The following is a 22,849-nucleotide window of genomic DNA, read 5'->3' on the forward strand; positions in this document are numbered from 1 at the left end:
ATGTAATAATCGGAAGACATTTTCAAACTTTACCGACAGAAAGCAAAACTACCTGGAGAGGACTTTCAGAAAGTCAAACCATATCTACAGATGGAAATGCTAAGTTAAGCACTACTTTACAGTCAGATCCATCTTCACCAAGTACCTCTAAACATCTTATCAGATTATTTTTATTTCAAACTTTGGGACACTATAATTTACTAGGTAAAACCTGCAGTCTCTCAAATAAATACGAACTGAACTCCCCCTCTCTGCGCCAACAATCACACTCTGGCAAAGAGGGCAGTTAGGGTCTTTTCTTGCGTGTATTCACCCATGCAGCTGAAGCAGGCCCGTGCAGGAGACAGACATATCTCTGTTTTCCCCTATGGTCCTAATCTTTCCCAAGACTCTAGTCTACACGTCTGTGTGCTCGACATTTCCATCTCCAAGCCAACAGGTATTAAACCCTTTCTCCCCCAAGTAATTCTCACTTTGGATTTCTCTCCTTAGCAATGAAGTTACTTTCTTGCAACACAAACTTCGTACTTGTGACTCCTTGTCTTTTAGCCTTCTCCCCACTCTCAAACTCTGCTCCAACCCTGTGAATAAGTTTTATGCAATTTCTATTTCTGACCTTCCTTCTTCTAACTATAGCAATCAGCCCAGCTTACACCCTATTCCCCTCGTTGGTGGACAATTTCTCTGGTTTCCAAACCACTCTGTGGAGGTATAATTTAAAGCAAGGGAATAGTTCTGACTCTGAGGGATACAGAATTTTCCAGATCTGTCACTGTTGTCAGTCTTCCTCAAATATGATCTTCAGATCACTTACTCATCTGCTCAAAAATCCTCGATGGCTCCTCCTCTTTGTAAGATTAGCTTCAAACCACCTGCCACAGTTTCAGAGTCTACCTCATCCTGGCCAGACTGCTTCCTGCTGCTCCAGACAGGATGTCTGTGTCCCTCCAAACCTCCTTTGTTGAAACCATCACATTCCTAATGTGATTGCATTAGGAGGTGGGGCCTTCAGGAGGTGAGTAGGTCACAGAGGTGAAATCCTTGGGAATGGGACAAGCATCCTTACACAAGAGCCCCCAGACAGCTCCCTCACCCTTTCTGCCATGTGAGGACACTGAGAAGATGAATGTCTGGGACGGAGGAAGTGGGTCCTCAGCAGACACCGCACTTGCCCGCACCTTCGTCCTGGATTCCCAGCCTCCAGAACTATGAGAAATAAACCGGTGTTCATAAACCCCCCAGTCAGTGGTATTCTTTTATACCAGCCCGAAGAGATGCATCTATCAGCCCCATACTCTGACTGTTCTAAACCCTCCACTTGGACAGGACCAAGTTGCTCCCTCTGCCTCTTACTCCCGCTGACCCTACTGCAGAGTGCCCCCCTCCCCCACCTTCACTTTCTCTGAACTCCACTTAGGCGGTAAGGTCCAGCTCAAACCCCGCCTCCTCCCCAGCTGATCAGCCTTGCCCAGTGATCTCCCCTCTCGTTCAATTCCAACACTTCCTGTTCGTTTTACTCATTAGGCACCTTACGCTTTATGGGCACTGAAAGCTCTTGGCATTTGAGGAAGGTTAGATTCAAGAAGGCCCAGCAAAAATGAAGGAAAAGAAAATTGGAGAAGGCAATCTCTTCTCTTCCTCTCTCCCCACTCTACTCCACCAAAGCTACTTATTGTTGTAACGTAAGCGAGCCCAAGACAAGAAAGGGCTCCTTTCGCAATTCTCCTGCCTTTTCTCAAGCCTCGGCTAGAAGCCCCTTCCCCTGCCCGTGCAGGCAGGGCAGTTCAGATAACCGTTCTGTGGGGAAGCCATGCCTGAGCACCCCAGTCAGAGGGAGAATGTGGTCTCGATGGCTATCCAACATGCATCTGATTTTTGTGGTCACTGAGTTGTGGCATCAAACAGATCTGGGGCTGAATCCAAAGTCCACTACTCGTGAACTTTGTCTACCTAAAGAATGACATCACCTCTCTCAGTTCTCTCATCTACAAAATAGGGTTAGTAGTTGAACACGGCTCATAGGGATAACCTGAGGATTAAGTGAAATTAAGATGATTTATATTAAGCACCTGGTGCTTGGCACAAAGTAAGGGCTCAGTAAATGTTGAGTGTTACTATTAGGGTCTCTTACATAGGTATTTGTCTCTCACTCAGAGGAGCCCCATGAAGCTCCAGTTAGTGAGTTTTACTCCCAAACACTCAGCACAAGTGCCCTGCCTACAGCATTCAACGGACTTTTTTTTTTTTAGATTTTATTTATTTGACAGAGAGAGACACAGCCAGAGAGGGAACACAAGCAGGGAGAGTGGGAGAGGGAGAAGCAGGCTTCCTGCCGAGCAGGGAGCCCGTTGTGGGGCTCAATCCCAGGACCCTGGGATCATGACCTGAGCCGAAGGCAGACGCTTAACGACTGAGCAACCCGGGCGCCCCTCAACGGACATTTTTTAAACCGAATAATCAGCAAATGTGCTTCTCCCAGGAATGTATGCATCTCAAGATACAAACACCTAATGGCAGGTGAAACCTAGCATGTGCTCAAATAATTGTGGATGAACAAATGGAGGAAAATGTTCCTTGAACAGGGCCTTTTACTATTCTAGGACTCATCCTATCTTAGAGTCTGGGTGAGCTACACAGAATTAAGACACGGTGTTGTGTGCGGTCTTCCTAAAAAGCAGAGTTATTACTGCGAGGAAAGGTGCCGGCTGGCACAGGGATTATTTAAATCCTCAAGAGGGAAACTCCCTGTCTCCTGACCTGGCTGCTAAGTTCTTTAAGGGCAAGAGCCCTGATTCAATACATGCTTCGACTCCTCATAGCTCCTGGCAAAGTGATGCCACACAGACCATGCTGAGATATTTGATGTACACTCTATACAGTTGTTTCTTACAGCTCCTTCTCCTAAACCCATTTATTCCCAAATTTCTTACAGAGGTATCCTAAAAATTCAGGATGCCAAATAAAGGAAGGTAGGAAGATAAAGGACATACTGCAAAATACAAATCCAGTTAAGAAAAGATTAAGAAATAAACCTGTTACAAACAAACAAACAACAAGAGTGGCAAGTGAAGTAACCCCCAGGCTTGTTAGCAGTCCAGAAGACTCCTGCCAGCTTTAACAGGCACCAGGCTCCCCTTCTCCCTGTGTCAGGTCAGAATGTCGGGCAGATGGAGAGACTGAGCTGGAGACGTCACCTGAGTCAACAAAGGCTTTCACAGGATGTCCATTCACTTTGCAGTTAATATAAAGCATCACCACTTGACCAAAACTTTCAGGAGCCTCTTCCATAGCTATTGTCATGTTTTCCTCAATGTTCTGTTGCCTGTAACAAACCAAAACCAAGTACAGTAAAATCATTATTTCCAGGAAGGGAAATCTGTTTCAAAGTCACAATATTAAAAACAGGCTTGGCTTTCTCTTCAACAAGGCGGCTGAGCGGCAGACGCAGAGATGCCGATCTTCGCGAAGACCCTGACAGGCAAGACCATCAACCTGGAGGTTGAGCCCAGTGACACCAGTGAGAGAATGTCAAAGCCAAAATCCAAGATAAGGAGAGCGTCCCACCTGACCAGCAGTGTCTGATTTTCGTGGGCAAACCGCTGAAGGATGGCCGCACTCTCTCAGACTACAATATCCAGGAAGAGCTCACCCTGCACTTGGTGCTTTGCCTGTGGGGTGGCACCATGGAGCCTTCCCTCAGCCAACTGGCCCAGAAATAAAACTGCGACAAGATCATCTGCCACCACTGCTTTGCTTGCCCACACTCCTGCGCTATCAACTGCCTTGGGAAGAAGCACGGCCACACCAACCGCCCGCACCCCAAGAAGGCCAAATAAGGCCCCTCCATCTGCTCCTCCTTTGCCTGCAGGGCAGCCTCCTGCCCGAGCCCCCAAGGCCTTGGAGCCTCCATGCTTTCCCTTTCACAGACTGGAGGGAAAAAACCCCAACAGAGCTGTACACCTCTTTTGCCCCTGTTACGGCAGCTGAGTCATGGAAATGGAAACCGGTCTCTTGGGCAACAGGTGAGGCAGAGATGCAGCCGGCAGAAAATCGAAAGGCATACACATGGCTTTCTCACGCCAAACAGTTCTGCTCCCTTTATGAGCTCAGACACAGGAAGATAAACCTCTGGAGAGTAAGGGTCACAACCTTTCAATTCTGTAGAATGCGAGAATTTCACGAATGCTTCAATTTTAACGGGGGATTTACTGGGTATCTGGGTACATTTCCTATGCCCAGTGCCTTAGAAATAGTTGGCAAATGCAATACATGGGTGTTAACTGTGCTGTGTCTCTGCTTAACTCCCGAGACTGGGTTTTCTACCTGTGAGGGAGGTGACGACCCCTGCTGTAGTGCGGCTACGAGGCGGAGAGCATCTAGAACACGGTGATGGCAGAAGCGCAGATGCCCAGCAAATGCGTGCGTCTCTCTAGTTACCGCTGTCACTTAGAAAACCACACACACGCACACATCACAGCTCATGTGGTCCGTCAAACCGTTCCTTCAAACATCAAACATACTCTAATTCCCACGTGAGAAAAGGATATAAAAGAGGGTTCTAGCTTACTCCAACATCTCATGCCTTCATTCCCAACCTCCTCCTGAAAACCTGTGCCTCGGATAAACCTCACTGGCTACGCTGCCGCCACTGCGCAGTTAGCGAACACTACGGACGTTAGTGGGAACGAGGGCAGGGGCTGCGCGACGTGCCTGAAGCCTGAGACACGAACGGACAGGGCCCCAGACTGGGGATAAACTACAACCACAGACCGCCACCCGTTTGTGCAGACAAACTTCTACGGGAGCGCAGCTGCACGCTCGCTTCTGGGCTGTCGCATTACGTATGGCCGCTCTGGTACCAGCACTGGCTTAAGCCAGCCTCGCGACAGAGACAGCGGGGCCTGCAAACCCTAAAATAGTTCCTCTCTGGCTGACCCTGCTCTAACTTGTAGTGCCTGTCCTTTTCATAGTAATACTCTACCTCAACTGAACTCATGATTTTATCAGCCATTCTCTAATAATACATGAAACTTTCCAGGAAATCAAAGGCACACTTGTTCAATTTAGTCAGGGAAATATGCAAGCTATTCTACCCCAGTGTACATATACCCTGAGTAATCACTGGTGCAGCGAACCAAATAAAACTTGAGGAGGCATCTGACAGAATTACACAGCTTTTCTCTTATGCCACATTCGTAAATTTAGAAATGAACTAAAATTAGTTGTACACTCCTGACCTTGCATTGACTGCAACCAAGATAAATTTCAGCAAAATCAGATTCTGAGATAATACCAGTCACTCTGGCTATTCTGGGCCCTATATGTCGAGAGTCTCTTGAGAGGCACAAGGTCTTCTTTTTTTAAGAGTGTACACATTACCCTATTTCCTTAATCTCCCCTGGCCCCCCATGGGCCACACGAATATGCCTCATCTCACTGCCACTCTGCCCGCAGGGCAGGTCAGGGTTTGGCCACGATGCCTCTCCACTCTCCCTCCCACTTTCTGGGTTGAACACGTCTATTCTTGAGAATTATGTCAGGTTCCCTTAGAGCTGCAATGGGGTCTAGTTCAGAGAACACAAATTTCTTCCTGTTTCGCTGGGTAGATTTAACTAGTGAGATGCTTTTTCAAAGATATTCATATACTAATATACTGATGCAATTAATGGGGGCACTTCATCAACAAGAACACGAATGGCTTGGGGCTGACCGATTCTGACATACAATTTAAATTTCCCTGATTTCAAATGTAGTTAGAGAAACAAGAAATAAAATAACCGCTGTAAGGTTCCAAGCTGAGCGTATAATATAATGACCAAGTTGGGCTTCATTCGAGTAACAAAAGATTATGACAACGAAGAACATAGTTCTTCTTAGTTATACAGCAGTCCCCCCTTCTCTGCAAGGGATACATTCCATGACCCCCAGGGGATGCCCGAAACCACAAAGAGTACCAAATCCTATACATACTATGTTTTTTCCTGTGTATACATACCTATGATAAACCATTTATCAGTGGAGCATAGTAAGATAGAAGCAACAATAATAAAATAATTATAATATTCTGTAATAAACATGTGAATGCGGTCTCTCTCAAAACATCTCATTGTACTGTACTCACCCTTCTCATGATGATGTTAGGTGATAAAATGCCTACGTAATAAGATGAAGTGAGGTGAATGACAGAGGTTTTGTGACGTGGTATTAGGCTACCACTGATCTTCTGATCTATCTGCTTCTGGACTACAGTTAACCGCAGAAAACCGAGATGGTGGATAAGGTGGGGGAAGAACTAAGGCCTTAACCATTCGCAACAAAAACTGAATGGGGTGGAGGGATAGGAAGCTGTTCCTTCATTCTAAGGGACTGGAGAGCATCTTGCTCATGACCAGAAATGTGGCCCAGGCTGGCCTTAGCATCACTGTACCTGCCCTGGCCCCACCTCTTAAGATTCTGATCTAGCAGATTTGGGAGTGAAGCACAAGCATCTTCATTTTTAAAGCTTCTTTTGTGATTTTAACGTAGCCCCACGTGAGAACAACAGCGTTAGAGACGCTGGGGCTGGAAAAGTGTCCGGCAGGCAGTTTATCCACTGAGGCCAGGGCAAGAACTGCAGGAGGAGAACAGACTCAGGACTACAGGGTTCCATCTGTCCAGAGCTCTCTCTAATTCAATCATGCTCAAGCCCGGGTTTAGTTAGGGCTCCCGCGTTATGTCTAAGGACTCAGATTCCAGTCAGGCAGCCTAACAGTCTCACCAAGCTGAGGCTTCTGCTCAGCCCCGGGGTCATCTACCTGCAGCTGCTTTGATGGTGCACTGTGGGCTGGTCCTGGAGTTTTCATTCAAGTTTTAGAAGAGAAAGCCATTGAGTTAGGTTTGTAATGCTGAATCAACATGCGAGGAAAACAGAAGAGGAGAGAATGACCGAAAAGGCTGACGCTGCGCTCAGATACAAAACAAGGACGCTGCTTCAGAGCAGACGCCCAACTGATACCGGGTCACCTGTGCGTCACCTGTCATTCGGGAACTCTGGATTCTCTAAAGCTCGCTCTTTAGGTAAAGGGTCATTACCTTATATCTTCTTCTATTTTTGCCTGAGCTTCAAGATCAAAAGGGTCGGCAGCAAAGAGACGAATCCTTTCTTGCTCTCTCCGGGCTCGGTCCTGCTGCTGCTCCACCAGGACCCTAGAAAATTTCTCTACAAAAATAAGGGGGAAAGTCTTCAGTACCACTCCATTTCCGTTCTTTATTAGTACGTTTCCAGATCAAATCGTTTCTCAAGATACAACTGTGAAGAGATGCAGAAAGGAACCCTAAGAATTATTTTAAGTGAGCAATTACATTTACTTGCTATTTTCTGAGGCAAGACGACGTCACCCAAATTTAGTATAAGGACATCAAGTCTTGGCAAAAATCATTTCTTCCTGTAAGGAGTTATCCATCGTATTGTTTCTACCCAGAGATAACAACACTTGGACTGAAATCAGCGGGAATGACTATCTGTGTGGCAGGTAAATGGCTGCACTACTCTCCTCCCCGGCCGCTCTTATGAACCTGCTACCTAGAAATAAAACAGCACGACAACAGGGAATGTAGTCAATGGTACTGTAATAGCATTTGTGTGGTGACAAATGGTGCGCCTGGGGTGAGCACAGCATAAGGCACAGACTGGATGAATCACTATGTGGTACACATGGAACTAGGGTAACACTGTGTGTCAACTACAGTTCAATTAAAAAACAAAAGTCAAACAAAAAAACAGTGCACTACAACCCTGTTTCTCCTCTTCTAGTTTCATTCCCTTTATAACACCCTCTGCCTTAAGCCAGGTAAGTTAAATGCAAACTACTGTTAGCCTACCTAGCTAACGTGATGAGTAATAGGGAAATGAGTAAAGAGAAAATATTGCTTGCTTTAAAATGTATGTTACAAGAATCACCTTAATTTTGCTATTTCTTAAATGGGGGTGCATATAAGTGTATAAACGTAAACATGTCATCATTGTGGTCTTTGGTGACTAGATCTGCTACATAAGAAATTAAAGACACCAAAATAATGGTCATAGGAACTATTAATACACACACCATGAATGAATCTAAAACATATTAAGTTGAGCAAAAGAAGCCTGACATCAGAGAGGACATAGTATATGATTCCATTTACGTGAAGATCAAAACCATGATTATCAGAATGGCAGTAGCCCGTAACTGACTTGTTGCAGAGAATATACTGGAACTTCTGGAGTGAGAAAAATGTTCTATATCTTGACTAGGGTGGTGGCTACATGAGTTTGCCAAAACTCAGTGAACTGTATACTTAAAATCTGTGCATTTCTGTTAGGTAATTATTACCTCGATTTTAAAAATGGTCAACTGAAGAATGAGCTATTAAGTGTCTGTTATATTTTAAAATTTAATCAGTACCATTTCATAAGCCCAAGAGTAAAACTAGAGAAATTTACAGAGAAAAACTTTATTCATGAAGCTGACTAAAAATAAGCGTTCTGTTTAATGTAAAAATGGCTCAAATACAGCTCCAAGCAAACTGTTGGCAACAACCCCACTCTCATTAAACTTGGGGCGGGTGAAAATAAAGGGGTTGGGTTCCATTTTCCCATACAGGCTGATGGCACTGGACATGTTTTCTGTAACTAAAAGCATTTCACCTGGCAGCAAGCTGGCTTACTAGCGCACTCAGACTGAGGGTCTAACTAAACAGGTTAAAATATCAGCACCTAGATTATGCACTGTGAAAATAATTTGGAAAAAAAAAAAGTCAGTGGAAGGGGCTGGCCAAGCTGGATTTCAGAACTCTACGCAGTTGTAAAATTCTCTCTCTACTGCCAATCGACTCAGAGAGCAACCTAGAGAGCAACAGGTAGGTGCAAGAAACCATGTGACGCGGTGGGTCGAACACACCAGTTGCTCGAGTTTCTCCACACACACCGCGACAGGACTGCTGCCCCTCAGGTCAGCTTGACAGTCTTCCGTATTTATAAGCTTACCAAGGTCTCCACTGAGCAGAGCATCTGCCAGGGGCGGATTGCGTTCCTTCAGCAAGGACAGCTCATGGGGGTTGGCCAGCAACATGTCTCGGAGCAAGGCTGGATTGTCCAAGCCCTGAGGAGATGAAGCTATGTCTCCAGGAGATGAGTGGGACTGCTGTGCTCCTGGTGGCTGGCGCTGCCGGGAGCCTGACGTGCCAGGCACGGCTATACTACGGAAGTCTATTCGGGGTAAGTCTGTTGGGGAAAATCGGTTCAAAGTTTACTTCCAGTGACTCCATAAAAACAAGCATTTGAAGGGAACAGCGGAACATATGCTGGTACATGGCATGTAGGAAATGGTAACTGCAGACATTTGACCCTTCCCCTGCTCTCTCTCTCAACTGACTGAATATAAAGACAGCAGTCCGAGAGAACCCACAGGTAAGAACAGAAAAGGGGTGCTGACAATGGTAGTAATCCTAGATTTTTGGCTCATACAGTATCCCAGAAGAGATGACAAGTTTTTACTTATTTGTGTGTGTGTTTTTTCAAGATTTTATTTATTTACTTGACAGAGAGAGACACAGCGAGAGAGGGAACACAAGCAGGGGGAGTGGGAGAGGGAGAAGCAGGCCCCCCGCCGAGCAGGGAGCCGGATGTGGGGACTCGATCCCAGGACCCTGGGATCATGACCTGAGCCGAAGGCAGACGCTCAACGACTGAGCCACCCAGGTGCCCCTACTTATTTGTTTTTAAAACATTAAAGCTAGTCTCAATATACATAATCACATAATTCTGGATGTAATTCTTGAGAAAAATCCCAGTCCACTTTGACATGTTTCAAAGAGCCTGCACGCCTTGGGTAAAGAATACTATACAAACCAAGGGAACTGCATCAATTTTAGATGTAAAATTCTACAAGTCTCTGCTAAACACATTCATTCTTGGAATTTACACTTTCACTCTGTGCATCACTGCTAACTCTTACACCCCTGGGGAGCTAGCAGGTATAATCATTTTACAGGAGAGACAAACAGAAGAAAAGTAACATGCTCAGGTTCTCAGTGCTGAGGTCACCAAAAGATAGAACAGATTTAGAGGCTACAACTCCCAGGTTCTATAATCCAGGCTGAGCTGACCTTATTAAAATGAAAGGAAAATAAAAGGGAGCCTTACACAAAGGACCCACATATTGTATGATTCCATTTATATGAAATGTCCAGAATAGGAAAATACACAGAGACAGGAAGTAGACTGATGGCTGCCTAGGGCCAGGAGGCTTGGAGGCAGATGGGGAATGACTGTTAATAGGTAGAGTTTATTTTTAAGGTGATGAAAATGTGCTACAATTGATTGTAGTGATGGCTGCACAACTTGGAATATACTAAAAATCAATGAACTGTACCCTATAAATGAGTGAATTGTATGGTATATGAATGATATCTCAATAAAGCTATTACTTAAAAAGGAGTTTTACCTTAGCAAAGAAAAAGTAGAGCAGAGCCAGAATGGGGGGCTAGAACGGAGTGAATCTGCATCTCCTCAATCCCAAAAATGTATCTGATGGTCACTCCTGTCCCAAGTCTGAGGCCATGCTGAAGCTTATGGGACATCAATAGAAGAAGGGAATCCTTAAATTCCTTAAATTCAGTTTCTGCCTCTTAGCACGGGTTCAAACTAGACACTTTCTTCAAACGGACCTGAGCCGGCAGCTAGTAAATGTGTATGTGTGCGTGTACGTGTATGAGGGAGTTAATCTATACCAACCAGCAAAACACAGGGGCGGGCCTTCTCTGTGGGTCAAGAAATTTTATCTCTAGCCCTGTTACACTTATCTTGAGAGTCCATTCGCTTCAGAGTAATTCTGAGAAACCGGTTTACCTGATAGACGAGATCACCTCCCCTCCCCCACCTGCTGGCTCTCTTGTCCACATGGGACAGTACAGAAAAAACAAAACAAAACAAAAAAACAGTGAATCTCCAGAACTAACAATTTCACCAAATTAACCAAAGAAAGACTTGGTTTTTGTTGACTGGCACGTTCGAATCACAACTCTTTCTCAAGTTTAACAGTAGCCCGGAGGGACTCGTGTAACCCCGACCTGGGAGGAACAGTGCATGATGGATCTCTTACAGCCCCAGTCTCAGGCTGACTAGAAACTCGTGTTCTAAGCTGGAGTGTATCATCCTCACCCAGACACCCGTCAGCTGTTACCACAAACTATAAAACCAGCCAACCTAAAGACTAAACACTGTTTAAAGAAATCTATCTGAAAATAGCAGGGAATGGAAAACACTATTACATTTCATCAAACAGTTCCACCTCAGAACCTTGTCAACTTTCTACAGATCATGAACCCCTCTGAGTATCTGAAGAAAGCTACAGATCCTCTCCCCATTAAGTGCACATGAGCTCACAGCCACGCAATTCCGTGATTATTTCAGGGACACAGAAATGTTCTAAATCCCAATGCACAGATTCCAGATTATAAACACCTCATCTGGATGGAACATCAACATAGACAACAGCTTCCTTTCATGTGATTAACACGGCCAGTGGGGAAGGAACAGAATTTGGTGGTCCGGCTGCTTAATGCTCCTAAAGCTCAGTATAATGGAAAAAGTACCACATTTTTGTTCCCATGCCCTTACTTATTAGCTATGTAACACTGAAGACATTACTTAAAATCAGAGCTTCATCTATTAGTGGTAACAAATCATAAAGAGGAATCTCTTCCCCCACAACAGTGATGAGCCCCATGCGACGTGGGTACAAACGCCTGGCTGACTGCTCCACACAGGCCTGCTAGCCGAGGGCCGGACACGGAGTAGCAAAAGTTAGTCAGGAATCACAGGCAGAGGTGGCCTCCGAGGTCCTTCCCAAGGATAAAGTTATTATTGATAACAACGGAAGCAAACACTTATCGAGGACATGCTGTGTGCCAAAGGTTGCACGTGCACTATTCCCACAGCCTATCCTACAGCTGGTGATGAACCGGACGTAGGGAAGTTAATGCATCCAAGGTTACAAAGCAACCAAGGGGCAGTCAGAGCCTGTCCCCTGCACTCTGAACCCGAAGCTAGTCCACAGCTCTGGCCCACCGTGTTACGCCCTCTCTCCTGATGCTGGTGTCAGGATGTCTTACTTGGGAACTGCACTGGAGGTCGAGGGTCGGCGTTCTCCTTCTGCCGTAAAATCACAACGTCCCCATCTTTCAAGCCGTAGGAAGCCAGCGATCTGTGGTTGTCTGTGAGTGGTCTTTCAGCATAGACAATCTACAACCAGAAAAGATTGCACGGTAGAAAGCACTGAGAAGTAACATGGCACAAAGCAGGAAGACTACGTACAACGTCCCTTTTCATCTGATTATCAGTCCCTGCTCAAAACCCCCCAGTGGTTTCCTATCACACCTGGAATAAAAGCCCAAGTCCTTCCCATTACCTACTAGGCCCAAACCATTTGGCCCCTGGCTCTCCCTCTGACTTCATCTCATACTGTAACTGCTGTTCCCCAAATAACATGATCAATTTCCCCCTTGGGACTGTTTCACTTGCTCTTCTCTCTACCTAAGGAATGTTCTTTTCCCAGTCATCTCTTTTTTAAGTAGGCTCTGTGCCCAATGTGGGGCTCAAACTCACGACCCTGAGATCAAGAGTCGCATGCTCTGCCAACTGAGACAGCCAGGTGCTCCCCAGTCATTTCTTTTAAGGTCTCTGATCAAACATTACCTTTTCAGAGCCCTTCACTCATCATTCTATTAAAAATATACCCTCATCTCTCATATTATAAATCTTTATTGTGTTTCTGCCCCACTAAAATGTAAGCTACTTGGGGACAGGATTTTGTTTTGTTCTCCGTATCTCAAATGCCTTGTGTGTGTGGGGGTGTGTGTGTGTGTGAGATGAGAACTTCTAACATTTACTCTCCTAACAGCTTTCAAGTACGTGATACAGCACTGTTAATTACAGTCACCAAGCTGGACATGACATCCCTGTGTGTCCACCTTTAAATGATCCTGCACACTGGCAAGTCTACAAGTTTTCCAAATACCACCCGTTCTGCATCCTTCCTTCTCTTCTACCATTCCCAAAGTTTGGTCACACTTATGAGTGGAAGACGAAAGGGGAAGAAATTCAGAAAAGAACAACTAAACACAGATGGCAAAAAGCATCATGGATGTACTACTACTACTAATATTTTTACGAGATGCAATCAAACACTGAAGAAAACCTGACAGCAGAAAAGCAGATGAAACACCACGCTGCAGAAAGCAAAGGCACAAAGAGCATAGGGTAATTTTACCATGAAGGAACATAAAACCTACCCTGAGCTATCACATACTCCAGAGGGGCATTCAGAATAAACTCAGGCTTTGAAAGGTTTTTCTCCCTAATGATTTGCTTTGCACCAGGCCACATGCAAACTGAGGAGCCTGAGTCCTGTCCTGGCTCTGACGGTGGCCGTGTCACTCAGCTGGTCCAGGCTTCACATTCCCCATTTGTCAAGCAAGCAGTTGGGACTGGAGAATCACTACAGCTGTCCCTTCCAGGTCCTCCTGCTCCACTACCATTTTACAGCGTTTCCTCATGCGTCCTCAAAGCTTTCATAGTAAGACTGCCTGACACAGAACCTGAAAAATACAGGATTTATACTTGGAAAAAGGATCTGTCACATCTGCTCGCAGAATTTGCACTGATGTGAGGAACAGAACAGGAAACCGAATTTCCAAAACCAAATACTTCTGGGGATGCACAAAAAAACTGATTTCAGAGTATGTAGGGCTGACGATACTTTGTAAGTTCTCTACGTGACTAGAAAATGTAATGTTAGGGGCACCTGGGTGGCTCAGTTGTTAAGCGTCTGCCTTCGGCTCAGGTCATGATTCCAGGGTCCTGGGATCGAGCCCCACATCGGGCTCCCTGCTCACCAGGAGCTTGCTTCTTCCTCTCCCACTCCCCCTGCTTGTGTTCCCTCCCTCGCTGTCTCTCTCTCTGTCAAATAAATAAATAAAATCTTAAAAAAAAAGAAAAAAAGAAAATGTAATGTTAGTTCTTACCCTCAACCTACAGAGTTCAAACATGTTACAACAGACTGCAACTATCATTCCCTCAATCCATTCACACTCTTATTCTCTGTTATTTAAGCACATATCACACAATAAAGGTACAAGAGAATCAACACAGACTGTTTGCAATAACCACCTCAGAGTCGTACCATAACTTGTGGGATTGTCGGGAAAACTACTAGAAATCTGAAGTGACAAGTGTCCTGGGTTGAGGTGTACAGCAAGAAGAGGCAAGCCAAGAGAAACGCCACGCAGGCAGCTCTTACAAGGCGGCAGCGACACTGTGAAGCCACCACAATGAAGGGACCACGTGGTCCATGGCCCACTCCTTAATTTTCCAGGTTCAGAAACTCAATTATCTGTATATTTAGAGATACAGTCTGACACATTCTAACTGTACTTATAAAAGAACATTTATCTACAATAGGAAATCAACCTCAGGAGCATTTTGATGCTCCTGTCCACCAGATCGCTGAAATCTCTTCAGCCTGAAGGGCCACAATAAAACACTACCATTGCGTGCACTTCTATCACAATGGGTTCTCACGGTCTCCCACTTACCAACAGCCTCTCATTGAATTGTCAATCATTTTATGAGGTGGGCCTTATTTGTCCCATTTTATGGACGGGGAAGCAGATACAGAGAGTTCGGTGACCTGAGACCACACAGCTATTAAGAAGAGAACTATGACTGGAACCACGTCTGCCTGACTATAGAGCCCATATATAATCTTCCCTAAGGACCACATATAACTTCCCCAGTAAGTCCAAAGTGGACTGGTGAATCAGCTGGTGACCTGAACAAGAGCTATAAAGCCGTCCAATAAGGGCCTATACTAACCAGGGGGATGCAAACCCTATCCACTGCTCACTGTAACCCCTGCCCCGAACACTAGCAACTTCTCCCTCTTTGGACTCCCACCTTGTAGACGCTGTATGTCACTCCACAGTGTTAGTTAACACAGTCTTTCCTCAGCAGACAATATAATTTTTTTTTTAAAGTAAGACAGCCTCATCTAACAATAAGATCCAGGTAATAACTACCACCAAACCATACATGAAATGTGGAATATTGCTATCTGCCCCATTTCCTAAAAATACTAGACTGGAAAATGTGGGTGAGGAGCAAACATCTTTCACACTGACAAAGCAGCGGGCGTACTCCATTTTAGTCAAGGACACAAAGGAGATAAACAAAAGCTTAACCGAAATTATAACTGCCACAAAGAAATGATTTCTTTTTGTTAAAACGGGTTTAAAAGTCTAAGAAAGACAATGATTTTATAACTTAAGTCCTAGAATACAACTGAATGAGCTTCCAGCCTAATAGAAGTGTATTAGACCAATGGTTTCAGATTTCTACCGGTCAAAACAAAATGAGTTTCAGTAGTAGCACTGGTGATACTTTCTACTAGAACACCCAACTCAAAGGCCACAAAGCTAAAAATTCTAGTTTTGCCAGTTATGAAACATACAACAGGAAAACTGATACTGCTGCAAGTCTTTAGGTGCAGCACTGGTCCACCTGTTAAGGACTTATTCTAGACGAGGTGCCCTCCGGACAGAATTCTCCTCTTAGTCAACATTCAACAATAGTCTAATTAAAACAACTCCGGGATCTTTAAGCATGATGTCAAATGTTTTCCGGTCTCTGAATGAGAGCCTTCAATCAACAGAAATCGTAACAATACATTTCTAGCTGTAAGGACCAGACACTGGCCACAAAATCTTTGGACTCACATGTGAATGGCTACATCATAGTATCTACCGTTAATCGAAAGCCTACTATATGCCAAGTGATCTACATACACTATCGCAACAGCTTGACTTTTCCAACCTTCTGGAAAACAATTTGGCAACAGTTACTAAAAGCCTTTCAAAAGACCTGGCAATTCCATACCTAAGAATACATCCTGAGAAAATAATCAGAAATGGGGACAAGGCCTTAAGTATATAGGTAGCCATGGAAATGTTACTCATAACTGCTTCCAATTTTCCCCAATTCAAATGCCCAGCAACAGGGAAATTGTTAAATAAATTGTAGTACATCCACAGGATGGTATATGATATGGCCATTAAAATGATAAATTTGAAGAATATGAAATGCGATGGGAAATGCTGACAATGTAGTGTTGACGCAACAAAGAAAGTTGAAACTGTTAGTATAGTTCAGGGCATCGTGTTTAAAAGACACATATGGGGTGCCTGGGTGGCTCAGTCATTAAGTGTCTGCCTTTGGCTCAGGTCATGATCCCAGGGTCCTGGGATCGAGCCCCACATCGGGCTCCCTGCTCAGCGGGAAGCCAGCTTCTCCCTCTCCCACTCCCCCTGCTTGTGTTCCCTCTCTCGCTGTGTCTCTGTCAAATAAATAAAACCTTAAAAAAAAAAAAAAAAAATATAATATAATTATAATATATAAGAGGAAGTAAGCTTAGAAAAAAAATACACTAAAATGTAAACTGCAGGGGTGCCCGGGTGGCTCAGCTGGTAAAGCATCTGCCTTCGGCTCAGGTCATGATCCCAGGGTTCTGGGATCCAGTCCCACGTCAGGCTCTCTGCTCAGTGGAGAGCCTGCTTCTCCCTCTCCCCTCTGCTCGTGCTCTCTCCCACGCCATCTCTCTCTCTCAAATAAATAAATAAAATCTTAAAAAAAAAAGTAAACAGCAGTTATTTGAGGGTTATCAGGTACTAACTTACTGTCCTTATCTTTTCCTGCAAGTTACAAATTCTCTATAACGAATATGCAGTATTTATCAGGAAAAAAAATACAAGAAAATTACCTGTAAAATAAACATGTCAAAACCAGCTACAATAGAAAATTTCAGTCTCTACTGATTTAAAATAGTGTTTTACAAACCACAAATCATGCTGTGTACAGAGCTGCTTTTCCAGGATCATACAGTCACTGCTATTATTTGGTATTTAAATATGCCTTTCATTTGAGAGTCCTTACACATTCTGCACACGTCTTTACCACATGCCACCTACAGGGGTAAATTATAATGATGTTTCAAAAATACAAAGACATTAATTTAAAGTGAAGCTAAGTTCTGATAATTCTTTGAAGTTTGCCCGGCCAAGTCTGCATCAAAGTATCAGAGCCATGACTGGCTTCCAAGCCCACACTTGTATTAAGAGATGGAACATGCCCAGCTTTAATCACATGTACAGAGAAAGTTTCTAGTCTAAATTTGTTATCGTCACATTACAACTACTATAATCAGACTAGAGCTGTTAAAAATTAACACCTTTTCCAAGTGCATACTTATGCACAACTGATGCTGATGTGGAAGACTGAATTCTAAACTAGTGATCCTCCATGTGGGGCAGGCATGCAAAGCAATTCTTTAAACATGAAGGAACAGAAAAACATTAGAATTTTCATTTCCATTTATTTTAGTTCATCCTTCCTTAAATTCTATCCTATGGCTGTTCATAATGTACATAAGGTATTACTTCATGTATATTACATAATTGATGTTTCCAGTTATATACATATACGTGCATATATATAAAATGCATATCACATTCATTCATAATGTTTGTAACTTTTTATATATCACAAAGATGTGTGTTCCAAAACATTTTACTCAGAGGAATACATAACCAAAAAAGTTTGGAGATTAGTGGTGGAGATCTTGACAGGAAAGAATAGCCAGGAACATTAAAAAAAAAAAAAAATCCCTTTAAGAAGGTAAATAAGAGGAGTGAGGTAAAGAGACCAATAGAACTGTGAGAGGGAGAAAGGGAAGATGAGTAATAGGGGAGAACCTGGGAGGTAAAAGGGTGGGAGAGGGGGCCTCAAGTAAGTGATATTTTTGTAGGTAAGAACTATAATGATGCTTACTATTATGATTTGGTGAACGGAAATGACTCAAGTGTCTAGGGTGGATCCTGTTCCTGCCTGATGGACAAACAACTGAAAAGACAACCGACCACCAGACATCTTAAAATAGATACTGTGTTAGGTTACAATGGAGCCAATGGAACAAACTTGAAACGCAGGAGCTGTTTAAGGCTCTATTAATACAGGGTTCACAGTACTTGGAACCCGGTTTTGCACATGCTAATTTGGCTTGGGAAGGAAGTAAATGCCCAAAAGGTGACCTAAGGAATAAGAAAGAAATCTGGAGTTAGCCTAATTGTTCAATTAGTGAGGTACTCCTCACAGCCTGAGCTGTGTCAATCTGACACACTCTTCACTTAAATTTTGTTACAGCCCATCTCAAAAAGGGTAGAAATTGAGGCAATGTCAATCTTCATCTCCCAAGTCCTAATAACAACAAAATCAACTTACATCTTAATTTTTTATTTCCCCCACCAGCTGGTGATTACAACCAGGGTAACAGAAAAGCCACCTTCAAGTATTTAAGAGTTGAGTGTACCTCCCTACCTAAACTGTCCTTTCCTAGCTCTCCACTTGAGGGATTCACTGACAGGAACTGGTTCCTCAGATTTTGTGGATTAGCTGTTTATAGAAAAAGGTGCAAATAATCCCTTTTACCAATTTCTTTGTATCTTTCATCAGTCTGCCTATTTGAGTGGCACTTTCCACCCTGAAACAAATTCTTTCTTGATATTCAGCTTTATGCCAAGGTTCTAAAGTTCACATACTGTAAAGGAATCATACTCACTTCTGAACAAAATATTGACGCATCTGTTTACCATAACACAGGGCAGAACACGCTGTAGTTGGGCAATAGTTTTTGGAACTATTTCATAACTGCAATAGGAAATCAAGATTTACATTCTGGGGCCTTGGAGGACTTCTATAATTTTCTTAATGTTTAGACCATGTCCTCCAAGGTCTACTTATCAAGTTAAGATTTAAATGTTTTAGTGTGAAGGCCAGAGTTATCGTCACCAATTCTGTTTGGTGGCAGCCTCACGGCATTTTGAGAATAAATTACTTTGCTTATTTAAAATGTTAGAGCAGCTGAACTTCCTTCCAACAGGGTAGGGAAATGAAACAGGCAAATCACACAGAGAAGATACTAGGCCATTTTTACAAAAATATCCTCATAAAGCACTGAACTTTGAACCCATCCAAACTCTGAATTGTGGCCTGAAATAAAGAGGGATTCTGGCCTACTCCCAGCGAAGAAACCACAGAAACAACATGAATTGAACTAATAACTGCCATCCCTTGGGGGGGGGGAGGGGGTTGCTTTTTTTTTTTTTTTTTTTTTAAGAATTTAACCAGAAATGCCATGTGGTAGGGAAAAGGAAACAGGGCATTTCCAAATTCCTCAAAACAAGGTAATGCAAGTCTCAAAACTTTTTCCTTCACTCAGGAGTGCAAATCTCTACATTTAAAGGTAAATTACGTTTGCTTAAGCAGGAGCCCTCTCCAAAAAAGCCGATGCACATCAACCTACCACAGTGATCCAAACTGGTATTTCTGGTTGGGGAAGCAGGATGTATGAATTCCTGCAAACCTCGAGCTGCTGCTTCTATTCTACGGTTGTTCATAATGTACATAGGTCCACAACACCCCAAACTCGGGATTATTAAGGGAGAAAGGGCCAAAGAGCCAGAAGGTGGGGCGGGCCGCCCAACTGTCCACGCGCCCCTCAGGCTGCAGTGGGTGCGTCTGCGGTCAGGTTCTCCGCTCCCTCCCATGCATGGCACCCCACCCCACGCTCGGCGTGTGTGGGGGCAGCTACCGATTCCAGCTCCCTCCCGGACGCGGGGGCGAGCTGGGAGAGGCCACCCTGCTCCCCCACCCCCAATTCCTCACCAGTAGCAAAGGGAGGGCGTGAGACCCGCAGACAGGAGGGTTAGCCCCGGAGGGAGACCCCGCTCGCTGCCCGGCATACCTGGCTCTCGGCTGCGGGGATGCCGGACTCGAGCTCGCACAGCGCGCGGAAGTTGTGCAGCTCGAAGTCGGCGTCGACCTGGAGGGAAAAGGTCACCTCGGAGAGGTCCCTCCGCACACAGTACACGGTGAGCAGCATGGCCCGGGCCCGACCCAGCTCGGCTCGGCCCGGCCTCGGCGCTGGGCTGCGGGGCGGCGGCGGGGCCTGGCTGGAGCTGCGGGCGAACGGCGCGGGCTGCTCGCTCGCCCGCTTGCTCCTTCCCTCCCTCACACACGCTCAGTGACTCACTCCCTCCCGCCCTCACTACCAGGCACAGCCGCCGCCACCCGCCTGCAACTCCGTCTGCCTGCCTGCCGGCCTGCCTCCCACCGCTGCCGCCAAGCGCGCCAGCCGCCCAGCGCCCCGCCCCGCCGCAACGCGGCTGCCGTAAAGCTCGCCTCGCCCTCTCTGCCTTCGCGACGCAGAGAAGGGGCGGGCCGGGAAGAGGAAGCGGGAAGCCAGGAGAGGATTGGAGGGAAGCGAAGGCTTGGGAAGCCAGAGGGAGGAAGGGCGAGAAAAGGGGAGGGAAGGAAGGGAATGAGGGAAATCGATGAGTGAGTTAATAGACGAAGTCGGTGGCGGACACCAGGATCTCATTCACCCAAATGAGGCATTTATTAAGCGCCGACCACGTGGATACAAAAATGCGTAAAAACACAGGTCTTTCTTTGCCCTAAAGGAACTCTCACGCAACTAAGCAGAGTTCTAAAATGTATTTACCAAGTAGAAATTGAGGCTCAGGGAGATTAATTCACTTCTTGTCCCAATGATTTAGGGTTAAAACCAAAATCATGACCCTGCCTAGTCTATAGAACCGAGCTTACTCTGGTCCCTGCAGACTTCTCCAGACCTGCCGCCCAATCCCTTCCTGCACGCTGCCCACGCAACCGCTTTGGGACTTTCGGTTCCTCCGAGGCTCCATTCCCCTGCCTTACAAAGTGTTCTCTCTACTTGGGACTGTCTCCTTCCTAGACCTAGCATGCCCCCAGCGCCTACTGCAGAGCCTTTACTAGGCACAGCTTAGAATCCACTCGATAAAGTATTGGCTACTTTAATGGCCTGTTCATGGCCACGTAGCTGATGACTGGACAGAGGCCCAGAGCATGAGGATAAGGTCAGAAAACCAAAACTGATGCAAGAGTGGCATCTCCCTACTTAACCACCGCCCAATTCCCCATCCGTGGAGTAGGGACCCCTCTTCTGGTATAACAGGAGGGAGGGAGGAAACACGATGGCTATGGATGCAGGTAAGTAGGTAGGTTTGGTGGCAAGAAAGTCAATGACCATCTGAAGACTTTTCTCTGAAAAGGATGGAAGGTCATCTGTGGAGAATAAAGAGAAAAAGTGGAGGAGCAGGGGGTGGAGAAGAGTGGTTGTATCAGCTACAGAAAGCCTATCAGTGATTTAAGCAAATAAAGGTTTATTTTTCTCACAGGATAGGAAGCCTGGAGGTAGACAGCAGCATCTGTTCAGTGACTCAATGATATCAGGGCCTGTATTTCTGTAAATATTTTGGCCTTTCCTGGAGGGTCACAATATGCCTGGCTGCCTCCACTCCATGCAGCATTTGTTGTTTAAGGCAAGAGCTTGGCCAGAAGTCCTGCAGCAGGTTTCTACTTACATCTCTCTGGCCAGGACAGTGCCACAGAGATACAAGCAAGGCTAGGAAAGTGAGTGTTTAGCTTTTCTCACCTCTATAAAGGACATGGACAGGAGAAAAAAGTTTTGGGAACAGGTGTTAGGTGAAACCTACATAGTCTACTACAGCAGAGAATATTTGAAATATCCATTGCAAATTGAAGCAAGTTGAACAGAGAAATGATGTAGAATTGTCAGGTGGTGTTAAGGATTCAACTGAGGTTGGAATCACGAATTGATTAATTTTTCTGTGTTACATCTTTTTTCTAGTGGTGCTCATGTGCCCGGGTGTGACAGATTTTATTTTCCAAAGATGGCCACGATAATATCTCCTATCTTACATGTTCTTCTTACAATGTGACCGTAACATTCCTCCTATTGAGAGATGGGGTGTATGTCTCTCCATTTGAATCATGGCTGACTGACCCTGGTATAAACGTCATTGTGTGACTTCTGAGGCTGGGTTATAAATGGCAATATAGCTTCTGCCTGGCTCTCTGGGAACACTTGGTCTTAGAACCCAGCAGCCATGCTGTGAGGAAACCCAAACCACATGGAGAGAACATGTGTGGATGTTCCAGGCAACAACCTAGATGAGATCAAAGCCAATTCCTAGGAAAACCACAAAAGATACTTGCAGTTTGTTTCAACCCCAGACATTGAACCATCTCCAGCATCTGGGTCTTTCCAGCAGAGGTCTCAGATGACATGGGGCCATCTCCACTGTGCTCTTTTTGAATCCCCAACCCACAAATCTGTGAATATAATACAATGATTATTTTGCATGACTAAGTTTGAGGTGGTTTGTTACAAAGCAACAATAAATGGTACACTGAATACAGTCTCTCTTTATATATGTATAAACATATATATGTACACACACATGTATATGTGTATATATATACATAAATGTATACACACATATCACATCTTTATCCATTCATCTATCAACGGACACTTGGGCTGCTTCCATAGTTTGGCTGTTGTGTTTTTTTTTTTTTTAAGATTTTATTTATTTATTTGGGAAAGAGAGAGAGACAGCATGAGTGGGAGGGGAAGAGGAAGAGAGAGAGAATCTCAAGCAGAGTCCCCACTGACTGTGGAACCCAACATGGGGCTTGATCCCAGGACCCTGAGATCATGACCTGAGCCGAAACCAAGAGGTTGATGCTTAACCAACTGTGCCACCCAGGTGCCCCCATAGTTTGGCTATTGTAAATAATGCTGCAACAGACATAGGGGTGCATGTATCCCTTTGAATTAGTGTTTGTGAATTTTTTGGGTAAATACACAGTTGTGTG

The 22,849-nt window shown here is 44.8% G+C and overlaps 1 protein-coding gene and 1 pseudogene across 4 annotated transcripts in view; one reads left to right on the forward strand and one right to left on the reverse strand.

The window, feature by feature from the left end:
• LOC118019974 (protein DDI1 homolog 2) overlaps positions 1 to 20,116 on the reverse strand; it is a 38,265-nt gene extending 18,149 nt beyond the window's left edge. The window contains exons 1-5 of one of the 4 annotated variants that reach the window (XM_035019722.1): positions 19,872 to 20,116; positions 12,133 to 12,262; positions 9,005 to 9,241; positions 7,072 to 7,198; positions 3,195 to 3,322 (exon numbers count right to left, since the gene is read on the reverse strand). In XM_035019722.1, the coding sequence (XP_034875613.1) occupies positions 3,195 to 3,322; positions 7,072 to 7,198; positions 9,005 to 9,241; positions 12,133 to 12,262; positions 19,872 to 20,009 (760 nt within the window). In that variant the 5' untranslated portion in view covers positions 20,010 to 20,116. Of the gene's footprint in view, positions 1 to 3,194; positions 3,323 to 7,071; positions 7,199 to 9,004; positions 9,242 to 12,132; positions 13,845 to 19,871 lie in introns of those variants that run through there. The other 3 variants (XM_035019726.1, XM_035019723.1, XM_035019724.1) reach the window with 3 other exon arrangements.
• LOC118019976 lies at positions 3,415 to 3,836 on the forward strand (annotated as a pseudogene).
• Positions 20,117 to 22,849: the final 2,733 nt, after the last annotated feature.

Source organism: Mirounga leonina, unplaced genomic scaffold (assembly GCF_011800145.1).
Source record: "Mirounga leonina isolate KUSES-001 unplaced genomic scaffold, KU_Mleo_1.0 Mir_173, whole genome shotgun sequence".
NCBI lineage: Eukaryota > Metazoa > Chordata > Mammalia > Carnivora > Phocidae > Mirounga > Mirounga leonina.